This window comes from Lepisma saccharinum, chromosome 6 (genome assembly GCF_977018435.1).
Source record: "Lepisma saccharinum chromosome 6, izLepSacc3.1, whole genome shotgun sequence".
Classification (NCBI taxonomy): Eukaryota; Metazoa; Arthropoda; class Insecta; order Zygentoma; family Lepismatidae; genus Lepisma; species Lepisma saccharinum.
Genome location: NC_139234.1, coordinates 11,735,227 through 11,759,174, shown reverse-complemented (window position 1 = coordinate 11,759,174; position 23,948 = coordinate 11,735,227). Strand labels below are relative to the sequence as shown.

Below are 23,948 nucleotides of genomic sequence, written 5' to 3'. Positions count from 1 at the left end.
GGGAAATCGGTAGGGATGGAAAAGAGTATATAGATCTTGCTCAAGATAGGGACAGATGGAAGGCCTGTGTTGCTGCAACCGTGAACCTTCGGGTTTAAGAAGGCTAGAGAGTTAGTTTAGTTAGTTAGTTAGTTATTTCTGTCGATTTGGGCACTGGGTGACTCTGAATTGTCACTTGTTAAAAATCTCCAATTCTGCTGCATTGGCTTTAGACCTTAGTGGAGAGACAAAATACACACTCGTCAGTGAACACCGCAGTGTCATTCTGTTACCGACTTAAAACTGCTTAGAACTGGCATCTTAGACGATGTCACTTGATCCAAACCACGCAAGCACCCGAGCAAGTAGCAGTTGTGATTGTAACTGCACAGGAAACATCAAGGGGGCAAGTGGCAATTTGGAGTTTCAACCCTAGATACATCAAATGCACATCAGACTTATAGTGCTTTGGTAGATTCTGCTACATCGCAGTGTTGTGTATGACGGTTTTGTGCTGACCTGGAACAGACAGGTAAATCGACCTTTGAGGTAAGAAGTCATGGAATTTTGAAAATATGTCCAAAAGCATGGAATTATAAGGGAAAGTTAAGTGTATTTGTACTTTCGAGGATGGAATGGAAATAAATTCTGCTTATTTTCATGATTAAAAATATTCTATATAAACATTTTTTGTAGTTAATTTTTATTCATTTCTTTTTGAACAATGTTTAATGAAGGTTATTCTGTTGAAAGCAGGTGCGGAATAATGCTTAAAATTTAGTTAACATGTGAAAGCACCACAGAATAGTGTGGAATTTAATTTTAGAACAGGGAAGTCATGGAATTTATGCTGTGAAATCTGAATACATATGTATCTCCTTTGTAAGTTGCAAAATCCCTTTTGATATGGACTCTATACGTTGTACATTAAAGTTTGCCATCTGAGTTTACTAGAGGTCTAATTTAAACTTTTGGATTCTCTTCAGATATAAATTAAGCAGTAAGAAATATTCTGCCTTGCACGTTGCTAGCATAATTTCATTTCGAAAAATGCTGTGAAGCAATGTTGTTGTTATCACATTTCATGTATAAATTAGGACTACTTGATTATTTTCAAGCTTTTTCATAATTCGTATGTTTTCCATTTTGAACAGGAACCAGTTACTGCAGATGCACTAATCGAGAATATGTTTGGCAAGAAGGAATATGTTAAACCTAAGAACCAGCAGCCACAGACAGTCAACAATGAATTTCCAGCTGGGAGGATCACAGATACTCAGGTGCCTATCCATTTTAATTTTTTACATAACTTTATAAAAAGAGTTTGTTTAAGATACAGATTACGTGTGCAATTATTCATTGTACTCACCTTCCCATGTAATTTAAGTGTAATTTATCTTACTCTTAGACATCAATGTAGTTGATAGCACTTAGTCCAGTTGGACTAATTGTGCTAGTCCAGTTGGACTAATCGTGCTTAAACTAGAATTACAGACAATTTTGCCAGTTAGCACTTTGGTCTATTTCAAACTCTCATCCCTTAATGCAACTTTATTTTCTCCTTTTTTAATGGGTTGAAAATATCTTCCAACATAACATTTCCAGCATCTCTTACTTAGTGTTAGTTACGATGCCAGGGGTCTTGGGTTAGAATCCTGGCATGGGCATGGATGTTTGTGAGTGTCCATTCATCCATTTCATCACATCATCACTCAACCCCATCTTTGCAAGTTAGCCAAAAGAGGCACAAAAAGCGAAGTAAAATAAAGCAAATCAATGTATCAAAAACAATATGTAGTGCATTTTCAATTGTAGTGATGTGAATACCTACCTACATCAGCCACTACCCATTGATCTGCCGTATACTTAAGACATATACAATCATTTTTGCAGGATAAAAGATCTATAGACTTGGGAGAAAAGAAGAATGAAGATGGTGTGACATTTAGTACTTCCTGTACGAATAACACTAACATAGGAGTAGGGAATATGATACCATCAACAGGAGCCAAGAATGAGGTGCAGCTGGACAACCTAATGCTAGCATGTTCTGACTTGAAATCAACTGGAAGAGCCAAGACGTTTGCCAAGCCAAGTGTAAGAGATATTAAGGTAATACCAAATTTAGTTGTTTTTTTTCTAAATTTTTTCACATCACCCAGTTTTGATAGACGACCAAGTGCATTAAGTTTTGGTCCTATGTTGGCAACCTCGTATGAGGATGAGTGTACTGTCATGTTTTTTACAATTATCTTCATGGTTGTGATTAGCCTAAATATATAATATGAAATTTAAAAAATTTGCACAAATAATCTTGATGGAAAAAGTTTTTATGTACCTCAAAATTTCAAATAATTGACGGTGTGAGTGAAGGAAAAGGCTTGTACCGAGTACATGCATACTTAGTTTTTGATGAAAACATTATTATACGAGATTATATGCTATGCTGTTCATTTTTGGATGTTTTTGAATGGTATGAGGAACATTTATGTACCATATCTAGTCATAAAATGATGCAAAATTAACTGCTAATTCTTATACATGAAGTTTAGATTGTATCTAGAGATATCTGTTTGGCGGTTACGTGGAGATAGGTAATTAATTCTGATAAACTTACTTTTCATTTTTTCGCGTAAATTTCTTTCGCGATCAGTTTCGCCACCCGTCTAGTGGCTTCGTCAGGAGGACTGCTTTAAGTAGCGCCGTCACGAGCACAAGCGGAAGAAGAAGGAACCAGGCCACCTGCAGCAAGGCAGTACACGTCTGACGAAGCCACCAGATGGTGGCAAAACCGATCGCGAAAGAAATTTACACGCAAAAATGAAAAGTAAGTTTATCAGAGTTAATGAAGTTTAGAGTTTATTTACTGACACAACATGTTCACAATTTGAATTATTTTGTATATGCAAACAAGGATTAACTTAGCTGCAAAATTTTGCAAGAAAATCGGAACTTTTTGCATAATGAAACCTTTCTATTCATTGTGTGTTTTAACGTGTACCTGATTATTCAAATTGCTTAGAAACATCCCTGTATGCATGTTGGCAGGAATCTACAAAGGTATGCTTTGGTGTCTGCATAGTCAAGTCAGAAACTGGAAACCTATGCATAATTTGAAGGGAATTTTTAAAATGAAAATTTAGAACCTGAGAATAAAATTTGGTTCTGCATTAATTTTGTAAATTGTAGCTTTTGGCTGCAATCTTTAAAAAATTGTGACAATTTTGATTACTTGTTTTAAATGAGTTTCTCATGGAATTGTTAATAAATAACTTGGACTAAAATTTGTCAATGGATTATATGCATGATGTAAGAGTAATTTGTGGGAAAGGAGGACAGACGCCTATTTTATGACAATTTATGTAAATTTTAGTTAGTTTGATTTCCAATTTTAAAAGCGGAGTTTCGGTATTGTATTTGAGCAAAATCGTGCAAGATTGAAAATAACAGCACCTGCAACACAGGGAAAATAAGTTTTCAGTCCACCAGCTTGAAACATATTATGTTTTACAATTTTTTTTATTACCATTTCAGTGAGAGAGAATCACATGTATTTAATTTTTCTTTTCAGGTTTCTAAGCCATCTGGCAGTATAAGCTACACACCTAGTCAGAAAGCTTGTGATTGGTCAAGAGTTGATAACATGAGCTCGGTTTTCAATATTATGGTAAGTGTTTTATGAATGTAGAGTATGTTAGGAAAAATGACCGCAGGTATGAAATTTCAATTGCATTGAGCTGGCATTAGATTTGAAATTTCAGTGCATGTGATTCATTACCAAGTGGCGAAAGTAATGTTACTTTGTACTTTCGCATGGAGTCCTCTGTCATTTTCTGAGATGAAGCAGACACTAATGGATGTCAGTGTCCAGGATGTACTCAGATTTATTTGTGTACGTTTATCCTTTTCTAGTGGTCTGTAAGTCACAAATGCCACATTCACAATTTGCCTGTAAAGAATACGTATCAAGAAAAATCAAAGTGTTGAAAGACCTAGCACAGAACAGATTCAGATGTTATATGGAAGTAGGTTAGTGAGGAAGGGGAGGACACGTAGGTGTATGTTAGTGACGAATGTGAACATGAAAATGACTGTGTGACCGAGACATTGCTTTGGTTGTTACATATTTCTGTGTGTGGGGGACAACTGTCTCCAAACATGTGTCTGATGCTAACTTTATAATATATTACGTCACTTACAAAATTCAGCAGAAAATTGCAGCTGATCTTAGAACGATGACAAAGAAAGAACGTTCAGCATGCATGTACAGTATAATTCACAGGATATTTTACATCTTAAAGATAGTTAAAGGGTTGAGTGACAGGTCTATCTCATGCAGTTAAATATGATACAGAAATGACGTGCCTGGACAAAGTTTACCAACACTGAATACAGTACCTGGATGATATGCATGCGGCAATCACTGATAAGTTTAACGCTGCTCCTGTGGACTTTTACCACTCTGCATTTGAGAACATGGAACTATACTTTGAAACTTGCTTTAATGCCAAATGGGATGTTGCTTACCACCTCATGGAGGACGGAGATTGACTTTGCTGTGTTTAATTACCATGTCAACAATTCCATTTAAATATCTTTAGTGTCCATTAACTGATTCACATGTACAAACTAAAGCTACTGGTTTCTTCTAACCATCTTATGACTACTTGTGCCACACCCAAGAAAAGAGTGTGTTCGTTAATTAAGATGCAGTAATATTGTGCTTTCATGTAGCACTTGTGTGACAGTTGGAGCAGATTAATTTTCATATTGAGGATTATTTACTCATCCCATCCAAGGTCACTCTTTAAGTAGAAGCATTCTGTACTGTAGTAGCATTAAGGCGTGTTGTTGCTCCAATCTTGTGGACTTTTGCCCTGTGTGCTGTATATTTTTACTAAACATGATGAGTGCAAAAACAGAACAGGAATATTACTTTCAAACTGAACGTTGCACTGTGAGTAATTTTTTATTAAATTAACGTGATATCAGTTCTTCCATTTTGCAATTTTTTCCCTGTATGCAGGGTGTCTGAAAAAAATTACTACTTATTACTTTCTTAGCTTTTTTTGGACCACCCTGTATAAATAATTGAAAAAAGATCAGCACGAATAAGGATGGACCAGCATGCAACTTTTGCTAATACTAATAATGCACTAATTTAAAATTTACTGATCTGATTTATAATATCAAATGTTCTATGAAGAATCTGAATGGTTTCTTAACTCCTTTGACTAATGTATGTAACAAGTGAATTGCAGTGCCATGCACTGATATGGATCTTATTAACCAAAACCATAATTAAAAAAGTAAAATTCATGTACTGTGTTCATGTAAAACAAATATAGATTAGTTTCATTCTTAAAGATAAAGTGCCTTCTCGAGGGTGCAGTCGTAGCAAGGGGTCCCAGGTTCGATACCCGGTGGAGGCACATAGTGGTTTGGACCCCATTTTAAACTGTAGGTCCAGTCTCGATTAGCCTTACTGTGCATAAAGTGGACTTAAAACACAAACTCAATCAATCAATCATTCTTAAAGATAACAGCCATCAATCATGACTTGATGAATGAGGCAAATACGTGAAACAAAAATGTGAAACGCATATTATTTTTTTTTGTTTAAATTTAAATTAAATGGTGTATAATAGTTTTTCTTGTATGTACGCATTGCTTGCATGATAGAATTATTTTCCTGTAGTTTACGGTTATTACAAGCATAAGAAAACAGTTTTTTCTTTGTGACGTTTCAGGAGAACACACGCTCCTTTCATCAGACATTTATTTTCATTTTGACTAAAGATACAGTTATAACAATGTATCTTTAGTCAAAATGAAAATAAATGTCTGATGAAAGGAGCGTGTGTTCTCCTGAAACGTCACAAAGAAAAAACTGTTTTCTTATGCTTGTAATAACCGTAAACTACAGGAAAATAAATGGTGTAGTAGGTAGGTAGGTTATCTGACTGTCATGTGGGAGACCCAAGTTCGATTCCTGGTGTGGGTGATCTAAAGTCGGAATTTTTCCAGCCTTTCCTACATAAAGTGGTTTTGGGGCTCACCCAGCCTCAAATCAATGGGTACCGGTGGGGGGCAACCCTGGGATGTAATGGTGGCCAGAGCATGATGCTGATCACATCACCTCCAACATGGCAGAGATCGATAATATGTGGGGCCATATGGTGCTATATGCACGGAATACTTTACCTTTAATTTAAATTTGTTAAGTTTTAGAATTATTCTAAAAGACTGTTGAAGTAATTTTAACACATTAGCACTGTAGAGGGGAACAGAAGGGATTTAGAAGAGGCAGATCAACAGTAGATCTGATATTCACGATAAGGCAAATGCAGGAAAGGCACTAGGAGTAGAGAAATGATTTGATTATGGCATTCCTAAATATAGGAAAGGCATACGATAGCATGGACAGAACAAAGATTTGGAAGGCTCTAAGAGAGAAAGGAGTCGAGGAAGAGATAGTGTATAGAGTGCAAGGCACATACAAGGCCAACCAGAGCTGTGTGAAGACACCAGTGGGAAGAACGGAGTGGTTCATTATGAGTAATGCACTAAAACAGGAAAGTGCTCTCTCCCCACTTCTCTTCATAATTACAATTACAATGGATGCAATTAATGAAGAGGTGGAGAAGAAGATAGGAGAGGAAGAGATGAAGGCCCTGTTGTTCGCTGATGACTTAGTAATATGGGAGAACAGGGAAGAAGAAGTACAGAGACAGCTTGATAGTTGGAATGAGGAAATCAGAAGAGCAGAAATGAAATTCAGTGCAGAAAAGAATGAGGTGCTAAGCCAGAAATTAACCAAGAATAAAGATGGACACGGAAGAGTTGAGGGTAGTGGAGAGCTTCAAATATCTAGGAAGCATAGTTGAGAGAAGTGGAAGAATAGATGAGGAGGTGAACAGAAGAGGACAAATGGGTGGTGGACTCTATCAAAGCATTCGAAGATTAATATGGAACAGGGATGTACCTATGCAATAAGGTAATATATAACGCACACTATGTGCCAATAATTATGTATAGAGCAGAGACTTGGACAATGACAGAGAGAGACAAAAGAAAGATGCAGGCAGTGAAGATGAAATTTTTAAGGAGTATATTGAGGAAGACTAGAAGGGATAGAATAAGGAATGAGGAGATCCGACAGACATTGGGGGTGGTGAAGGTTCAGGACAGGATAGATCAGTCAAAGATGAGATGGTTCGGACACATGAAGAAGAAGGATGCAGAAAGACTACCAGTAAGAGCTTACCATGCACAAGGAGTGGAATAAGGCCAAGAGGGAGACCAAGATGTCTGTGGAAAGAGCAGATAGCGGAGAGTGTTAGGAGATGAGGACTAGATTAGAATATCTTGGAAAGAGAGGAGTGGCGGATGACCAGGAAAAAGTGGAGAGGCTTGACGACTTCTATGCCGACCCAGCCAGGAAAACACATCATTGTAATTTCATTTAGCCCAATGAACACTTCATAAGTAAATCTGAACTGTTGGTGGAAAAAAATTTGCTTTTTTTACTTTATTTACATTAAAAAATGTAGTGGCTTCAGTTAAAAGATTTTTTTATTCCCATCCTGTACTGTTATAACGTTCATATTTATTACTTTGCAATTATAGTGGAACATAGGTAACTTTTTTTGAGGGGACTAAGATGAAAAGAAACTGAAAATGCAGGAAAGTGTAAAATGTGAGAAAATTTTGTAACATGTGTCTTTATACAGACCTTGAAGATTGATTGCAGAAAGGGAGAAATTGTAAAATTGGGTTTCCAATGTGATCATTCCCAATCGTAGTTTTAGGGAGCAATTTTAAAAGTATTTTTGATAATAAACCTATTAAAATGATAATGCAACAGTGTATATGTTATGAACATGTCATTTATACCTCCTTGTAACCCATTTTGTAATATAATGCTTAATTTGTTCCAGTCCCGGAGCCCTGCTGGAGTTGTAGCATCTCAAGATGGGTTTGCAGTTGGCCCACAACCGGTTCACCCATACCCAGCAACCCAAGCTCAGTCTCACATGGCGTCGGCCACCTCTCCTCCCGTAACGCCACCTGCGAATCAGGTCCCCACGTCTCCTCCCCCGGTTGGTCTTCCAGTGTGGATCACCAGTAAACCTCACGTACCACCTGCGTACCAACAAATGTGGGAGCACGTGAAGGACAGTGCGGGTATGGTGGACACCACAAGAATATTTTCGCTGCTGTTAACTACGGGTCTCCCGCGTGAAGTTCTTGGGTACATATGGAGCTTGGCTAACCAAAAAGTACCAGGGCAGTTGACGGAGGAGGAATTGTACGTTGTGCTGGCCCTTGTGGGGTTGGTTCAGGTATGTTCCGTAATTATGATCTAACATAACAGTTGTCATTGTTTAATGTCTTATTCGTGTAACATTATTTTAACAATAACTACAAAACAAGTCAGTTTGCATTGTTATGCATATTCAATTAATTTCTCGTATATTGAATCCTACTCAGGTATTCTCGTGAAACTTATACTTACTACAGGAAAACCTCGTTAATACGATATTGGTTAAGACGAAGTACCCTTTAATCCGAACTTCTTCCCATTCCCCAGCTGATAGGATTTATAATGTATTTCAGTACGGATAAATCAAAATACGGATAATTTTTAATACGAAGTTGTTTACAAGACCTTTGGCAAAACTGGTTTCGCTTAATTCGAAGTAGACACCTGCGTAAGTCGACAAGAGAAGATCGAATTTGGAAAGAGCTTGGATGTTATTTTAACTTGACCTTGACATGTTTCCTTGTCCTAAGAGCTGCTGACAACTCGAGGGAAGCAGCCCGAAATGCCCGCTGGACATTGACATTCTTTGTCAATGTGCATGGCAGGTCAAGCTCTTTCCATGCTGAATGCGCCACCTTGGAAATATTCACCAGTGCCAGATGAGAAATGCAAGATAAGATAGCAGGAATGTTCCAAAACAAGACACGTGGTGCCTGGAAGTCTCACCCATTTGTCTAGCTCTGAGCTCGAGATTCAGCAGTTTCCAGTGAGTGAGCAACTTTTGGCCTGGTAGCCGTCAACTTCCGGTAACCACTTTCATTAAAAGCGTGTTCTTTGTGCCCTGTAGAACTTCATAAAAAATGGAAACTGTTACAGATAATCAAAGCCACATAGGCCAACAAAAGATGGTCAATCCGCTTAATGCGTTGTCATCTAGGTTTCCCGCAAAAGTTGACTGTGATCTTACGTATGTTGCAACTCCCGTTTCCCAACTGTGCCGGTCATAAAAATTTGCCAAAAAAGTGTTCTGTTGGCTGAGTGTCTTCTCCATTTTTCCTATCAGTAAGCAGGGGGGATGTCCATTGCTAATTGTTTCGGCCACGATTTTCTTGCTTGTGTGCGCACACGGGCTCCTTTCCTTTGGCATCTAAAAATAAAGCAAACAGTTCTGAATACCTTCTTCAAAACTAACCAAAACCGCAGGATAAGAAAAAGAAAAGTGAACCCCTCCCTTCTCTTACAACAGCTCATTTTCCACCACTGGTGTGCATGGCAATGTGATAATTGCAGAATTCAGGCATTTTGTTTAAAATGCTGAGGATTTCTCTTCTGCCACCTGCTGCTCTAACTTCCAACCGGTCTCATTGTGTTTTGACGATAACGAAATTCGATCTCCAGAAAGAAAAAACAGAACTGTTAGCATGCTGCTGTGAAAAAAAACAAAAACAAAAAAAACCTCAATGCTTAATGTAGGAATAAGACAGGAAAAGTTTTGGCAGAGCGAGTATTTGACCTCCATAATACTCCTGAATCCAACAATAAATTGTTGATTAATCTGAAAATATGTAAGTTTCGTAAAGCTTGTTTTGAGTTATTTTTATGCTGATGAGCTAAGCGGGACTAAATACAGTTTAAAAGTAAGATCCAAACCAGAGTGATTCACTGTACAACAAATTTGAGGTCATGTTCTGTCCTTTAGTTGAAAGCAGGTGATTTTAACTAAATTGGAGGTGCTGAATCGATATGTAAAATCCATTTTCTCGTAACACGTAACATTTTTATTGTACAGTCACGTGATATTTTGTTACACAGACATTAGACAGGTAAATCAACGTATACAAACAAAAGACTAAGAAAATTTCTACGAAAATGTCCTTTGGTTGAAAACATGCAAGTTTAAATAAGTTAAAGGTACTAAATCGATATGTGAAGTCAGCTTTCTCCCAAGACTTACCATTTGTATTGTACAGTCACATGACATTTTGTTACACAGACATTAGACAGGTAAATCAACGTATACAAACAAAAGACTAAGAAAATTTCTACGAAAATGTCCTTTGGTTGAAAACATGCGAGTTTAAATAAGTTAAAGGTACTAAATCGATATGTGAAGTCAGCTTTCTCCCAAGACATACCATTTGTATTGTACAGCTACATGACATTTTGTTGCACAGACATTAGACAGGCATTTTACGTATACAAACCAAAGACAGTACAAACTTGTACGGAAATGATAATTGTGATCTTCTTCTCTTGTATCTATCTGAAAGAGTCTCTCTGATGATAGACCAGCAATATTCAGCAAGCATACTGCTGTTCCATCGTCCACTGAACCGCTTTTCAAATGTTGCAGTGTCTTGGTGGAACCGTTCCCTATGTTCATCACTAACAGCCCCTAAATTTTGTGGAAAGATGTCAAAATGAGAATCCAAAAAATGTGATTTCAGGGACATGTGGCATCCCATGATTTGGAAGCAGTGCACCTAGTTTGATGTGTATGGGGGGAAGAAAAACATCTTTAGGGTTCACGAGTTGTGGATGTGATACGTTCTTGATTGCTGGTACATATTCCTGTCGTGGTGGCCATATTTTCCACATGTAATGGTTAACTCGGTCCCGGCTGTCCCATTCACACACAAAGCATCAAAATTTGGTATACCCTTGTTGCATGCCAGTAAGAATTCCAATTACTTTCAGGTCTCCACAGATTCGCCCCTTGAATGTATTATATTCAATGTACTGCGATATGTCACGCATTACCTCATATGTCTCCTTTTTGTGAACAGTATACGCCACTGGAACTAATGGATAAGCATTACAAATATGGAGCAATACTGCCTTCGGACTTATCTTACACGAATCAATGAACAATCCCCATTCTGCTGGATTGTGTCCATGGCCCAACTCCTGAAATAAAGCATTAATATTGTTACAAAACGCAATTCCTCCAGTCTCCGAAAAGCAAGATGAAAAGTTACTCTGTCGCGTTCGGAACGTGCTGATTTTGACATTTTTATCCAATAGATTCCATTCTTGAAATTGAGAGCCCAAGATTTCTGCTTTTGTTTTCGATAGATTTAAGTCCCGTACCAGATCGTTTAACTCTTGTGTGATGAGATGTGGTGTACTTGAGAGGGTTGGTGGCGCGAAGTCGACGTCCTCGTTGCCTGAACTTCCTTCTTCAATTGATGTATCAAATGTACAATTTTCGGGAGCTTTCGGCACAGGTAGCTAGCTCTTCACTATGAGCCACTGGTTGTCTTGCTGATTCTGAATTAGGATATCGGATGTGCTGTTTTGATTTTGAAGAGAAGACCATTACATCTGTCAAACAAAAGTAACAGTCACGTGGTTACGTGGGCTCTCTCCAAACCATTGGTACGGCAAATTTTAGCCCACTTCGCTTTCCTTGCATCCAGTTTCGCAAGTTCCTGGAACAAGAATTGCAGCAAATATGTGGTGCCCATCGCTTATCTTGATCGCCTACTCGGCATCCAAAATACAGTTCATATGTTTTTTTGACAACAGGGGTAAGGCTACTTCTTTGACTATTCAACGTCAGTTCACCACATATATAACAAAATGAATCAAGGTTATTCTTACACTGACGGGCCATTATGATCCACTGAACGAAGCCTCCTTTTCATACACACCTCACTAACAGAAACCCGCCAGAAATGTTAAAACTTTACACAAACACCTGCAATTGCAAAGCATAACCTTCACGTTGGATAGGACAAAACAGATGGCAGCCCTTGTTCGTCAGTGGTGCCAGCACTGTTATTGTTATGTAACACATTTATCACTAGAGGATCCAGCAAAATGTTTCTTTACGTAACAATGCGAACTGATAGCGATATCAATTTTATCAAGCACTGGAAAAAAGACAGTTAAAAACAGTTAAAGGAATTTATAATTGTTTAAACGTAATTAATACACATAATGTATAAAGATGGCGTTTTTCAAAAAACTGTACGTGATACGAAGAAATTAATTGCAGATTCGTGTTTTGCATGCAAAAATACATTAGAAAAACATATTTTTAAGCAAAGGACAAATTTCGTGTTGTACAGCGATAATTATCGAGTGCGGCGCTGTTTAATGTGTCCTACAATACACATTAGGTGCAAACAGATCGTAAGTTGCGTGTTTCCTTTTTCTGGGTGAATTACAATGCAAGTTGAGGAAGAGTTGGGACCGATCCCTGCAAAGGGGGAGAATATGAAGGTAACCGAAGAAAACAAACAAAATGTGACTTTTTTTACGATGTGTTTTAGACAGCCAAACCAGAATGAAATTTACCCCCCCCCCCTTTTTTTTGTGCCAGGGAAAGGTTGTTTTCTCTCCCAAGAGAATCTTCTCTTACCAGTTAATCCCATAATGGACAATGTTCTAGTGAACGCACATAAAATCCAATATTCATTCTGTCCGATTATCTCCCGTCTCTTGCTCGCACCAGTGTGACTACTGTCAAGATTCTTCAGAGTTTCACTTCTTGCAATAAACAAGATTGTTTTCTTTTCCGTAGGTCTCAGTGCAAACGGGTTTCTTATGAACTAAAGTTGTAAAAATTTCGTGGAAGAGGAACGACTTTGCACAATTGAAAGAAAATACCGTTTTTTAAAAGACTTTTTGCCACAACAAAAATCCCGTGCATAACCGGTTATATAACTTGGCAGGATAAATGGTGTTACTGTCTCCTTGGAATCTTTGTGTCCACGTAAGTTCATTGTTCTCATTTTGTGTAACATTTTTTACACTTTTTTTAAAACTTACAATATTATCATATAGTACATATAAAGCTTATTTTCTGTGCTACCACCAAGTATAAAACCATATACATCTGACAAACAGGCACCATCTTGGAAAGTTTGGATAACTCATAGTCGTTTAATTCGAAGTTGACATTTTTTGGTCCCTTGAACTTCGTATTAACGAGGTTTTCCTGTACATGCATATTGACTAATGGTCACTAGAGCATTGATAATTTGTGAATGAAGGCCTTGTTGAGACATCTGTAACAACGTTTCAATGAACATAGTGGTTGAATGGATGCCCTTTTAGAGAAGGTTACACCACTGTGATTAGCACACTGTCTTAAACAAATTAAATGTAAGGGTAAGAACCAGTCATATGTGGGCACTCTTGTGAGGTACAGGAGGATGAACTTTATTTCTTTGTTGTTACCTACAATTAACATTGAAGACACTGTCAAGGAGGCAGTCTCCATTTACTCTTAATTAAATATTTATTTTAGTTTATATAAGTTCTGTACCCCCTTTAATCTGACTGTGGGGAGAAAAACCTCAACAGTAAGATGCCAAAACACACTAAAAAGCATTATTTTATCCCCGCCCCCTTTTTAAAATATTTTTAGACAGAAACAGTTCAATAGAATTGATGTACAATGATGGTAGTACCCAGAAACATACCTCTTTACTAAAAGCCCTGGAATGTTCTTGCGATCTGATATCCAGTTACGTGGGGGTATCCAAAAGAAACCAGAATTTTGTAATAAAAAATTGTGTATTTATTTTTGTGAGACAAATTAAATTTCCTTCAAAGAATGTTCATTTGATGCAATGGACCGGTCTAAATGTATTTTCCACTTTTCGAAGCAGTCCTAGAACTCTTACAAAAAGATACCTTTTAATTCCTTCATCGTTTTTTCTTCACCTCTTCCACATCCGCAAAGCATTTTTCCAAAGTGTTTTTCTTTTTCATTGAGGGGGTATAAAAGAAGTTACACAGAGTGAGATCGGATGAATATGGCGAGAGGATAAGCTGGGTCATGCTGTTTTTGGTTAAAAATTGTCACACTCAAGGCTTTGTGCGCTGGCACGTTGTTGTGGTAAAGCCATGCCTTCATACTTTGCCATAACACATGATGAGTTCACTGATTTTCAAAGTGCAGGTATTTTTATCTCATAGCATGAAGCAAATGTTTCAGAACTTGTAGGTAAAATGCCTGGTTAACAGTTTTCCATTAGGAACGAATTCTGAGTGAACAATGCTGTTTGCATAAAAAAAATAAAGAAATCGGCCTAGTCTTGACATGTCGCCCTGACTGAGGTTGGTCTGCAAGTGACAATTCACCATTTCTGAAGCTGAAAAAATGCTCATAAAATTGTGTCTTCCCCAGAGTAGCTTCCTTGTAAGCTGTTTCAAGCATTACAACTGTTCCCCCTGGCGTTTTTCCTAAGAGAAAACAGAATTTCACAACCGCACACTGTTCAAACTTTTCAGCCATCACAAAATTGATGAATGAGCAACAGCTGGCACCACAACTTCACTCAATTCCGCTACTGATGCAAAAGGGTCTCCGCAAGAGACATCTAGTGGCGGAGGCATGTACTGCAATGGAACTGCCCACCCTAGAATGATTCTGGTTTCTTTTGGGTCCCCTCACTGCACAGTTTTTGTTCTTTGATCATCCTCGAGAATATATGCAAGCTATGTGGCCTTCCCCGGTAGGGTCCATTATATACTCAGTCTGGTTTTTAGTTGCCTTGATGGCGGAGCTAGTTGAGCAGATACATTATCTAACCATGCAAATACTCTTCCCAATTCCCACTGATGTTAGTATGTTGACATTTAATGCAAGGCCAGGAAAGCAAGTATCCCGATGACACAATTTGTCTCGGTAGCTGCTGTACAAAATGTTAGTATTTATGAAAAAGATACCACCACATTTATCCAGCATCAATCTACCAGTCTTTCTTGCAAACATTAAATGAGATTCATACCCCCAGGTAATGAAAATAATAAAACTGTAAAAGTAATTTGCTACATTTTACATGAAACTAATTTTTCTTATGAGGATTATCCAGAAAGTAAGTTCTGATGGACTATTATGAAAGAAATGAATGCAGTGGGAAAATGTAAAATCTAGGAAAATTTTATAACATTTTGTTATGTTGGGACCTTCAAGATTGAATGTATAATGTGGGAAAATGTAAAATCTGGGTTGCACCGTATACTTAAAAGCCATTTACATTGTCATTTGGTGTACCTACTGTAAACTACTTTTCGACATAGGTACCATACTTGTGGCAGGGCACCAGTTTTTGAATCCCTTTGTCGTTGAATGATACATACCACATGGTGACTGCTTCTGTGACTGCCTTGTGGAACTGCTAGACGGCAAGAATTTCAAAGGCAGGTACACGTGAAAATGCAAGGAATGTGATATAATGATGAATCATCTGTTCTCAGATCTTCTCTTCAAGTGCACACACCCATGGCATATTCTCAATACACCTTGCAAAATTGATGTGTGTTTTATGTTTCTTGCATTAAAACTGAAATAAAGATTGTATCTCAAATGCTGCAGGCTTCTCGATTTTCTTAAACATGCAGCAGGAAGTGTAAATTTTGTTTTAATTTCTGCAGGTGGTATATATGCCTTACCAGAGTATCAACGAACTCTATATGCATGTACATCATAATGAGGACAGTACTGCAGCAGCTATATTTGCAAATGAAACTTACGTTCTGAATAACCCTTGTATTTAAAAGTGCTGTATCATCATCTGGAATACAGGAAAACCTCGTTAATACGAAATTCAAGGGACCAAAAAATGTCTTCTTCGAATTAAACTACTTCGAATTTTCCAAACTTTTCAAGATGGCACCTGTTTTTCAGGTGTAAATATAGTAGAGTATAAATTACCCCCACAACAGATGTTTTATACTTGGTGGTAGTTCAGAAAATAAGCTTTATATGTACTATATAATAATATTGTAAGTTTTAAAGAAAGTGTGACAAATGTTACACAAATTGAGGACACGGAGCTTACGTGATACAAAGATTACAAGTAGACTGTAACACCATTTATCATGCCTAGTTATTCAACCTTTTCAGGGAGCAGTCCATTCTCTTCCTTGACTTGCATTGTAATCTGCCCTGAAAAAGGAAACACGCAACTTGCGATCTGTTTGCACCGAATGTGTATCCTAGGACACATTAAACAGCACCACAGTCGATAATCACTCTGTTTTGGATTCGACTTTAAACTATATTTAGTCCCGATTAGCTCATCAGCATAAAATGAACTCAAAACAAGCTTTACGAAACTTGCATATTTTCAGATATCAAAATGGGGGATTGTTCTGGTGTTAATCGACAACTTATTGTTGGGTTTAGGAGTATTGTGGAGGTCCAACATTCGCTCCGCCAAAACTTTTCCTCTTGTATAACTTCTTTTTTTTTATTGGTCTTTGCGTCTATTTCTACATTGAGCATTGTGTTGTTTTTTTTTAATTTCAGCATACGAATGGTTCTGAACAAAAGCAACGATTATATGTATTATATCAAACAGTATATGCATCATGAAGTTGTTTTAACTTGTTTTTCTTTCTGGAGATTGAATTTCGTTATCGTGAAATCAAAACTGAATTTCGTTATCGTGAAATCAAAACAGCTTTGCGAGATTCAAAACTATTACACTTTTTTCTTCGTGCTGGATGAGTCATTACCGTTATTAGCAAGTGACAGCTTTGCAGATGCTAGACGAAACACTGATGCCAGCTGCAGCGTAAACACAATGAGACTGGCTGGAAGTTAGAGCAGCAGCTGGCAGAAGGGAAATCCTCTGCATTTTAAAGATAACGCAATTGTTGAAGACTGAACGTATTCAGAACTGGTTGCTTCATTTTAGACACCAAAGGAAAGGAGGAGGGTTCTGCCCGAAACAATTAGCATATACTCCCCCATCCCCCCTGTTTGCTGATAAGAAAAGAAGGAGAAGTCACTCAACCAACACAGCACCTTTTTGGCAAATTGTATGACCGGCATAGTTGAGAAACGTAAGAAGCGGAAAACTGGAATTACAACATACGTAAGATCGAGATAAACCTTTCCGTAAACGTAGATGACAACGCGTTAGGCTGGTTGACTATCTTTAGTTGGCCTATATGGCTTTGATTATCTGTAACGGTTTCCATTTTTTATGAAGTGCTACAGGGGCACAAAGAACGTGTGTTGAATGAAAGTGGTTACCGGAAGTTGTCAGCTACCAGGGCAAGAGCTGTGTGCTCACGGGAAATGGCTGAATCTGGAGTTCAGAGCTAAACAGATGGGCTAGACTTCCAGGTGCCATGGATCTTGTATTTTGGAACATTCCTGGGGTCTTATCCCGCATTTCTCATGTGGCACTGGTGAATATTCCCACGGTGACGCATTCAGGGATGATAGAACTTGACCTCCCATGCACATTGACAAAGAATGCAAGTTCAGCAGGCATTTCGGGCTGCTTCCCTCTAGTTGTCAACAGCTCTTAGGACAAGGAAACATGTCAAGGTCAAGTTAAAATAACGTCCAATATCTCTCCACATTCGATCTTCTCTTGTCGACTTCGAATTAAGTGAAACCAGTTTTGCCGAAGGGTCTTGTAAACAACTTTGTATTTTGATTTATCTATACTGAAATACAGTACAAATCCTATCTTATTGGCTGGGGAATGGGAAGAACTTCGGATTAAAGGGTACTTCGTATTAACCAATATCGTATTAACGAGGTTTTCCTGTAATGATATATTTTGTGTACCCTGTGTGATACCCATAATACGAGGAAATGATGGTTAAATGCAAACAAGCAGTTCCATAATTGTTATCACTAATCACATTTTTTTTTAAAAAATTGCTATGATTTCAACCTTACCATTATCCTTAACACTGAATATTGTTATTCCAATGTCATGAATTTTCCCTTTTGATGAACACTTTTTCTTTGCAGGCTGGGTGTCAGTTCAACAATAGAAGTGTCTTGAATCTCGTCCCTCAAGCTCCACTGCCAAAGTTCAATGTCTGTGTCCCCCAAGCTGCACCGTCTGACACACCTGCAGCTGAGCCTCAGGTTCCAAGTGCCACACAGCCGACTGATCCTCCAAGGAAGCAAGCTATTGTGGTGGCACCACCCAAGGAAAATGCTCCCCCTGGTGAAGATGATGAGTTCACTGATTTCCAAAGTGCAGACCCATCTGTACCAGCCGCCGCTGCTGGATCGAACCAACCTTCTCGATCAGATGAGGACCAGTCCCCTCCTTCGTCAGCATCGGACACATTTCACAACCCCATATATCAAGAATCTCCTCCAACATCACCGTCACTGTCCTCCTCAACATCTTCCCCGGTCATTCTTCCACGGTACCAGAATTCCAATGGTCGCAGCATAGGAAGCAGGCTAGCGAACTACAATGTCGGAACACCGAAGGCCAGTGATAAAAGGCAAGCGAATCACGTTGAAGATCTTTCTTCCAAGTCAAACGAAACTCAAGACGACGATGACGATTTCTGTGATTTTCAGCAAGCTTCGGTGACCAACAGCAATGAGAGTGCAGTGTACTTAAAACAAGAGTTGGAGAAACAGAGTCGGAAACATTTTCCGAAAACATTCGTTCTAAAAGAAAGTGTGATTCGCTCAGTTCCGCCACCCATTGTGAAAAGTTCAGTAAATGAGGTTCAAGTTCAGGTGAATGATTCGATGCTCATGGAAGACAAGTATAGTGCACTGAGAGAGTTGTCGTTACTTAGTGATAGTACTAAAGCAAGTGATATTAGTGATTTAAGTTCTGTAGATGCAGATGGAAAAGACAGCATGGAGGATGATGGATTTGGTGATTTTGTGACGGCTCCAAGTAACGACTCATTTGCTGAAATTGCCAAAGATAGAATCCTGACATCGAAACCGGGACCCACAGTGTCTGTGCCAACAATATCTTGTGATTTTAGTGCATCGGTGTTCACAGTAAATTCGGAACCTGCTCAGGAGTGGCATGCTGATTTCGGTAGCGTGAACCTTTCCGCTGATCCTAACAGTCAGCCACCTCATAATCTTGGTAATTTGGGAAACAAGATGCCGTGGAATGGACTCCCCGTATCTGCGGACGATATGGGTGCGAAAGACGATGATGATTTTGGGGAGTTTGTGGGTCCAGAAACGTTACCAAAGGAGCCAAATGTGCCATGCGAAGTTAGTGTCATTCATAAACTGCGTGATTTGTCCCCGGAACAGCAATCGGTGTCGAGTCTAGAGTTTGGTGGTTTCGACAACTTATCCATCGGTGAAGGTCGGCTTGATAACTTGTCAATTGGTGATGGTCAGCTCACTCTAAGTCGCCAAGGTTCTCTCCCAAGCTTAGACCTCAACGTTTTTGGTGTGGGTGCGACTGAAGAAGATGCAGGTGATTCTGGATCAGCACAAGGTCCCACCCTCCCTGTACCATCTGTGGTTCCACTGGTGGCAGAAAAATACAGCATAGAACCATGGGATACTGCACAAGTAAGTACTTGTATGTTTAATATTTTTATATCTAAAAAAGATAAACATTTTCTAATTATTTTCAGGGAACCGGTGTCCAACTCTGGGAAGTTATATGCAGTACAGGGCATTTTAAAAGTGAAGATTTTTTTTTAAACATTTCTTCTTCCAATTGCTAAAACATACACACCCTTTATATGCATGATCTATACTGATTGAAATGAGGTATGGTTTGAAATGTCATCAGTGTTTCATTTAGAGTACTTCCTAATTTCAAATTCATGCAGAGAAATGCTTAATTTTTCTTAACATGTATGTATTGCTTACATTGTAGAATTATTTATCGGCCCAAGTTCCTTTTGTTTTATTGCGATTTTAATCATGCTACGAATGCATTTTTTACATGGTTCGATTTTGATGTACGTCTATTAACACATACTGCGGAGTTTTAGCGATTACTTAAGATTTTGTTCAATATATGCTTTCATGGTTAGGTTCGGTTCCCTTAGCATTAACATAAAATCCCTAAATGCATTCTACTAAGGTTCCGATTTACTTCTATATTCATTCTCACGCTTCTACGATATTTACTGTCGCTTGTCAACGGAGAATATCTTGTCCATGAGAAATGTGTAAGGTAATTTTCAAGTTGTTTTTTTCAACATAAATAACTTTTTTCCAGTCCAAACAGTGCTCATTACTTTAAGGAAGGTTCGAATTTCGTGTGACAATGATTTCCAAAATTCTACAATAATTAGTCTTTGTGCTAGGAGAAATCATAAAACAATTGGAACCGTTACTGTCATAATAAAAAAACAAACTGTTTTTATGCTTGTAACAACCATAGACTACAAGATAAATAAGAAAAGTGTAATGCTGGGGCTACCAATGAAAGAGCTCAAGTTTTAGAATGATTATTGTGACACTAGTAATTTATGTGAATGGTCAGAATGCAAATACAAGAAGAGTTATTTGTTATCTTTATTATTCATTTCTTTGTGGTTCATTGTGTATTGTTATTACCAAATGTTGACAGAAATTAGAAAATAGACTTAAAAGAAAGGTTTTTAATAAAGTGGAATTTTGATATTCCCAGATTTCACACTTTCCTGCTTTATATATTTGACCTTCCTATTGCAAATAGAGGATACTGTTGTAAAATACTTCTGAATTATACACTTCCCCATATCATAAATTCTGTACTAGACCCCATGATATCCACTGGGCATTGTTAGTTTTTCAGAAATGTTTTATATGTATAGTACCTGCTTATTTGTTATTAACTTTGCCAATTAATTTTTGGTTTTTGGGGGGCTAGGTGTTACCTAATTTGACTAACAACACTGCAATTTTGGTGTGCAATGTGCAGATATGGGAATTCCTTTGACTGCTTGGTGTTTCTATTTTTATAATTACTGAATATTTATTAATGAAATTGTGCTTGTAACGCGAAAAGTAACATCTTTCAATGCATTTCAGGGGGGAGATCGCCATGCATATGAGTGGCATAGATGCTTACAGAGCTGTTTGAATCTCCTTCAAGCCGCTTATGATATCTTTGGCTCCATCTCCTCCAATGACGTGGTGGAGGAGGTTGTGTCCACTGGGGAAGGAAAGGACTATTTGTCAAGTAAGTTTCTCTATAGGGCTGTGCCTTTGTCCTTGTATGTGCTAGGTGCCCCTTTAAATCCTCGACTTTTACCATGGCTAGGCCCTGTATAATGTGACTGGTGCAAATAACCCAAGTGTGGTCGCACCCAAAAAAGTAATGAATAGGACCATATTTTGTTTATCCTTTTTTTTCACGTGGTTGCATTATTACGAAAGTAGAATATAATATTTTCCTTACATATTATAGGATGAACTGTACAAAATGTTACAAGAATAATGCAAGTTGTAAATTCTGAAATCTTTGATTTTGGCTTTAATGACTTCAAATTCTATCTTTGTATACAATAAAAGTTGTAACACCATTAAGCCTTGTTTCCATGATATGAAAAACTCAATATGCTAACCAAGTCAGAAATTTATTTTATTTTAAAACATAAACCAAACTTAACGTTTCAACCTTTTAGCAAGGTCTTCTACAGACTCTGTACCAAGTACAGGTGGAATGTTCCAGAAACAACTTTCTAATAATCTTGTCAGGAGGGAAGTGATTTTTGTGTATACAGTCAACTCTCGATTCTACGACCCCGGGTATAACGACCCTCTCGAAGTAACGACCCTTTTCCTGGGAACCGTGAAAAATTTTGAAAAAGACAGAAAAATTTGAAAAAAAAAAGTTGAAAAATTGAAGGAAGTCGGCCGAAAAATGCGTTGTTTTTTCCTCCACTCATTCCCTTTACGAGCGCTCTACCGCTCACAATTAGGTCTGAACTAAAAATAGACACCACCACACCATGCTTGAGTGATATCCAATAGCACTTGACCTCTGCCCTCCCCTCCCTCAAGTGCACCAATTTTACCCCGCACCCGACTGCTGCTACCCAACGCGCCAGGCTTGTTTTGTCACGCTTGCTCTTGGATACGCCAGAAGAGAAGATCGAATGTGCTTGGATGTTATTTTAAATCGACTTGACTTGTTTCCTTGTCCTAAGAACTGCTGAAAACTCGCGGGGAAGGGTGGGAGCAGCCCGAAATGACTGCTGGACTTGCAGTCTTTGCCAATGTGTATGGCAGGTCAAGCTCTTTCATTGATAAATACACCACCTTGAGAGATAAGATCGCAGGAATGTTCGAAAATACAGATGTGTGACGCCTGGAAGTCTGGCCCGTCTGTCCAGCTCTGACCTAGAGTTCAGCAGGTTCCCGTGAGTGAGCAACTCTCGGCCTTGTAGCCGACAACTTCCGGTAACCGCTTTCATTCAAAACGTGTTCTTTGTTCCCTGCAACACTTAATAAAAAAGCGAAACTGTTAGAGATAATCAAAACCACATAGGTGAACTAAAGATCGTCAACCTGCTTAATGCGTTGTCATCCAGGTTTCCACAAAAGTTTACTTCGCTCTTACGTGCATCATCATAACTCCCGTTTCCCACTTCATACGTTTTCCTAATTGTGTCGATGTCGTAATATCTGCCAAAAAAGTGTTCCGTTGGCTGACTGACTTCTCCCTCTTTTTCTATCAGCAAACGTGGGGGGGGGGGGGGGGATGCAGATTGTTTCAGCCACGATTTTCTTGCTGATGCAGGCTGATTACAGGCGAGGGTGGAAAAGGACCCACCATCTTCCTTTCCTTTGACGTCTAAAATGGGGTAACCAGTTCTGGATATATTCTTGAAAACGAACAAGAACCATAGAACAAGTAAAAAAAAGGTGACCCTCTACCCTTTCCCCAGCTCATTCTCCGCCACTGGTGTGCACGGCAATGTTGATAATTGCAGAATTCAGTTGTTTTTTAAAATTTATTTATTATATATTTTTTTAATGCTGTTGTCTGCATAGGAAATATTGCCCGTATTATTGTCTGTTGCATGGTAAAACGTAAAGCAAGGGTCATTTCTTTCTTCTTTACACTGCTGTTAAAAGTTCCGTCTTCGACAGTTGCAGTTGCGTTCTCTTTAAAATGCTGGGACTTTTCTCTTCGGCCACCTGTTGCTCGAACTTCCAGCCGGTCTCCTTGTTTTAACGATGCAGCTGGCGCCAGTGTTTTGTCTAGCGTGTGCAAAGCTCTTGCTTGCCGATAAGAGCGATGACTCATCCAGCGCGAAGAAAAAAGTTATTGTTTTGAATCTCGCAAAGCTGTTTTGATTTGACGATAATGAAATTCGATCTCCAGAAAGCAAAACAAGAGTTAAAATAACTTCATGTTCTGCGCCTTCTGATAAGCAAAACGTAAATTTAATTTACTTTTCTTCAGAACCATTCATGTGGAGGAAAAAAAAAGTGTGTTCAATGTAGGAATGGTCGCCGAGACCGATTAAAAGACATTATTCAAGGGGAAAGCGTTTGGAGGGGTGGGTGTTTGACATCGAGAATACTCCTAAATCCAACATAAAATGCGAGTAAATAACGATCTACCATTTTGATATGTGAAAATGGGCCGTTTCATAAAGCTTGTTTTCAGTTCATTTTATGCTGATGGGCTAATCGGGACTAAATATATTGTTTAAAGTGAAATTCAATTCCAAACCCGAATGATTATCAACTGCCACGTTGTTTAATGACCTGTCCTACAATACGCATTGGGTGAAAATAGATCGCAAGTTGCGCATTTCCTTTTTCACGCTGGATTACAATGCAAGTCAAGGAAGGTGTTTGGACTGTTCCCTTGAATGGGGAAGGAGGGTGAATGAAGTTGGTTGAAGCAAAGAAAAGTGACTTTTTTTAACGATGTATTTTACACAGTCGAACCAGTACGAAAATTACAGCCCTGCCTTTATTTTTTTTGTCTGGTACCTAGAGAGGTTGTGTTGTTTCTCCCAAGAGATCTAATCTTAC

General features: G+C 38.4%; 1 protein-coding gene across 1 annotated transcript in view; it reads left to right on the top strand.

Annotated features, from left to right (window-relative positions):
• The window catches only part of LOC145988573 (synergin gamma-like), a 50,150-nt gene that overhangs the window by 10,996 nt on the left and 15,206 nt on the right, over positions 1 to 23,948 (top strand). Inside the window, exons 4-9 of the mRNA XM_083123526.1 lie at positions 1,134 to 1,259; positions 1,873 to 2,091; positions 3,551 to 3,646; positions 7,920 to 8,324; positions 17,982 to 19,526; positions 20,985 to 21,135. Coding sequence (XP_082979652.1) covers positions 1,134 to 1,259; positions 1,873 to 2,091; positions 3,551 to 3,646; positions 7,920 to 8,324; positions 17,982 to 19,526; positions 20,985 to 21,135 — 2,542 coding nt within the window. The remainder of the gene's footprint in view (positions 1 to 1,133; positions 1,260 to 1,872; positions 2,092 to 3,550; positions 3,647 to 7,919; positions 8,325 to 17,981; positions 19,527 to 20,984; positions 21,136 to 23,948) is intronic.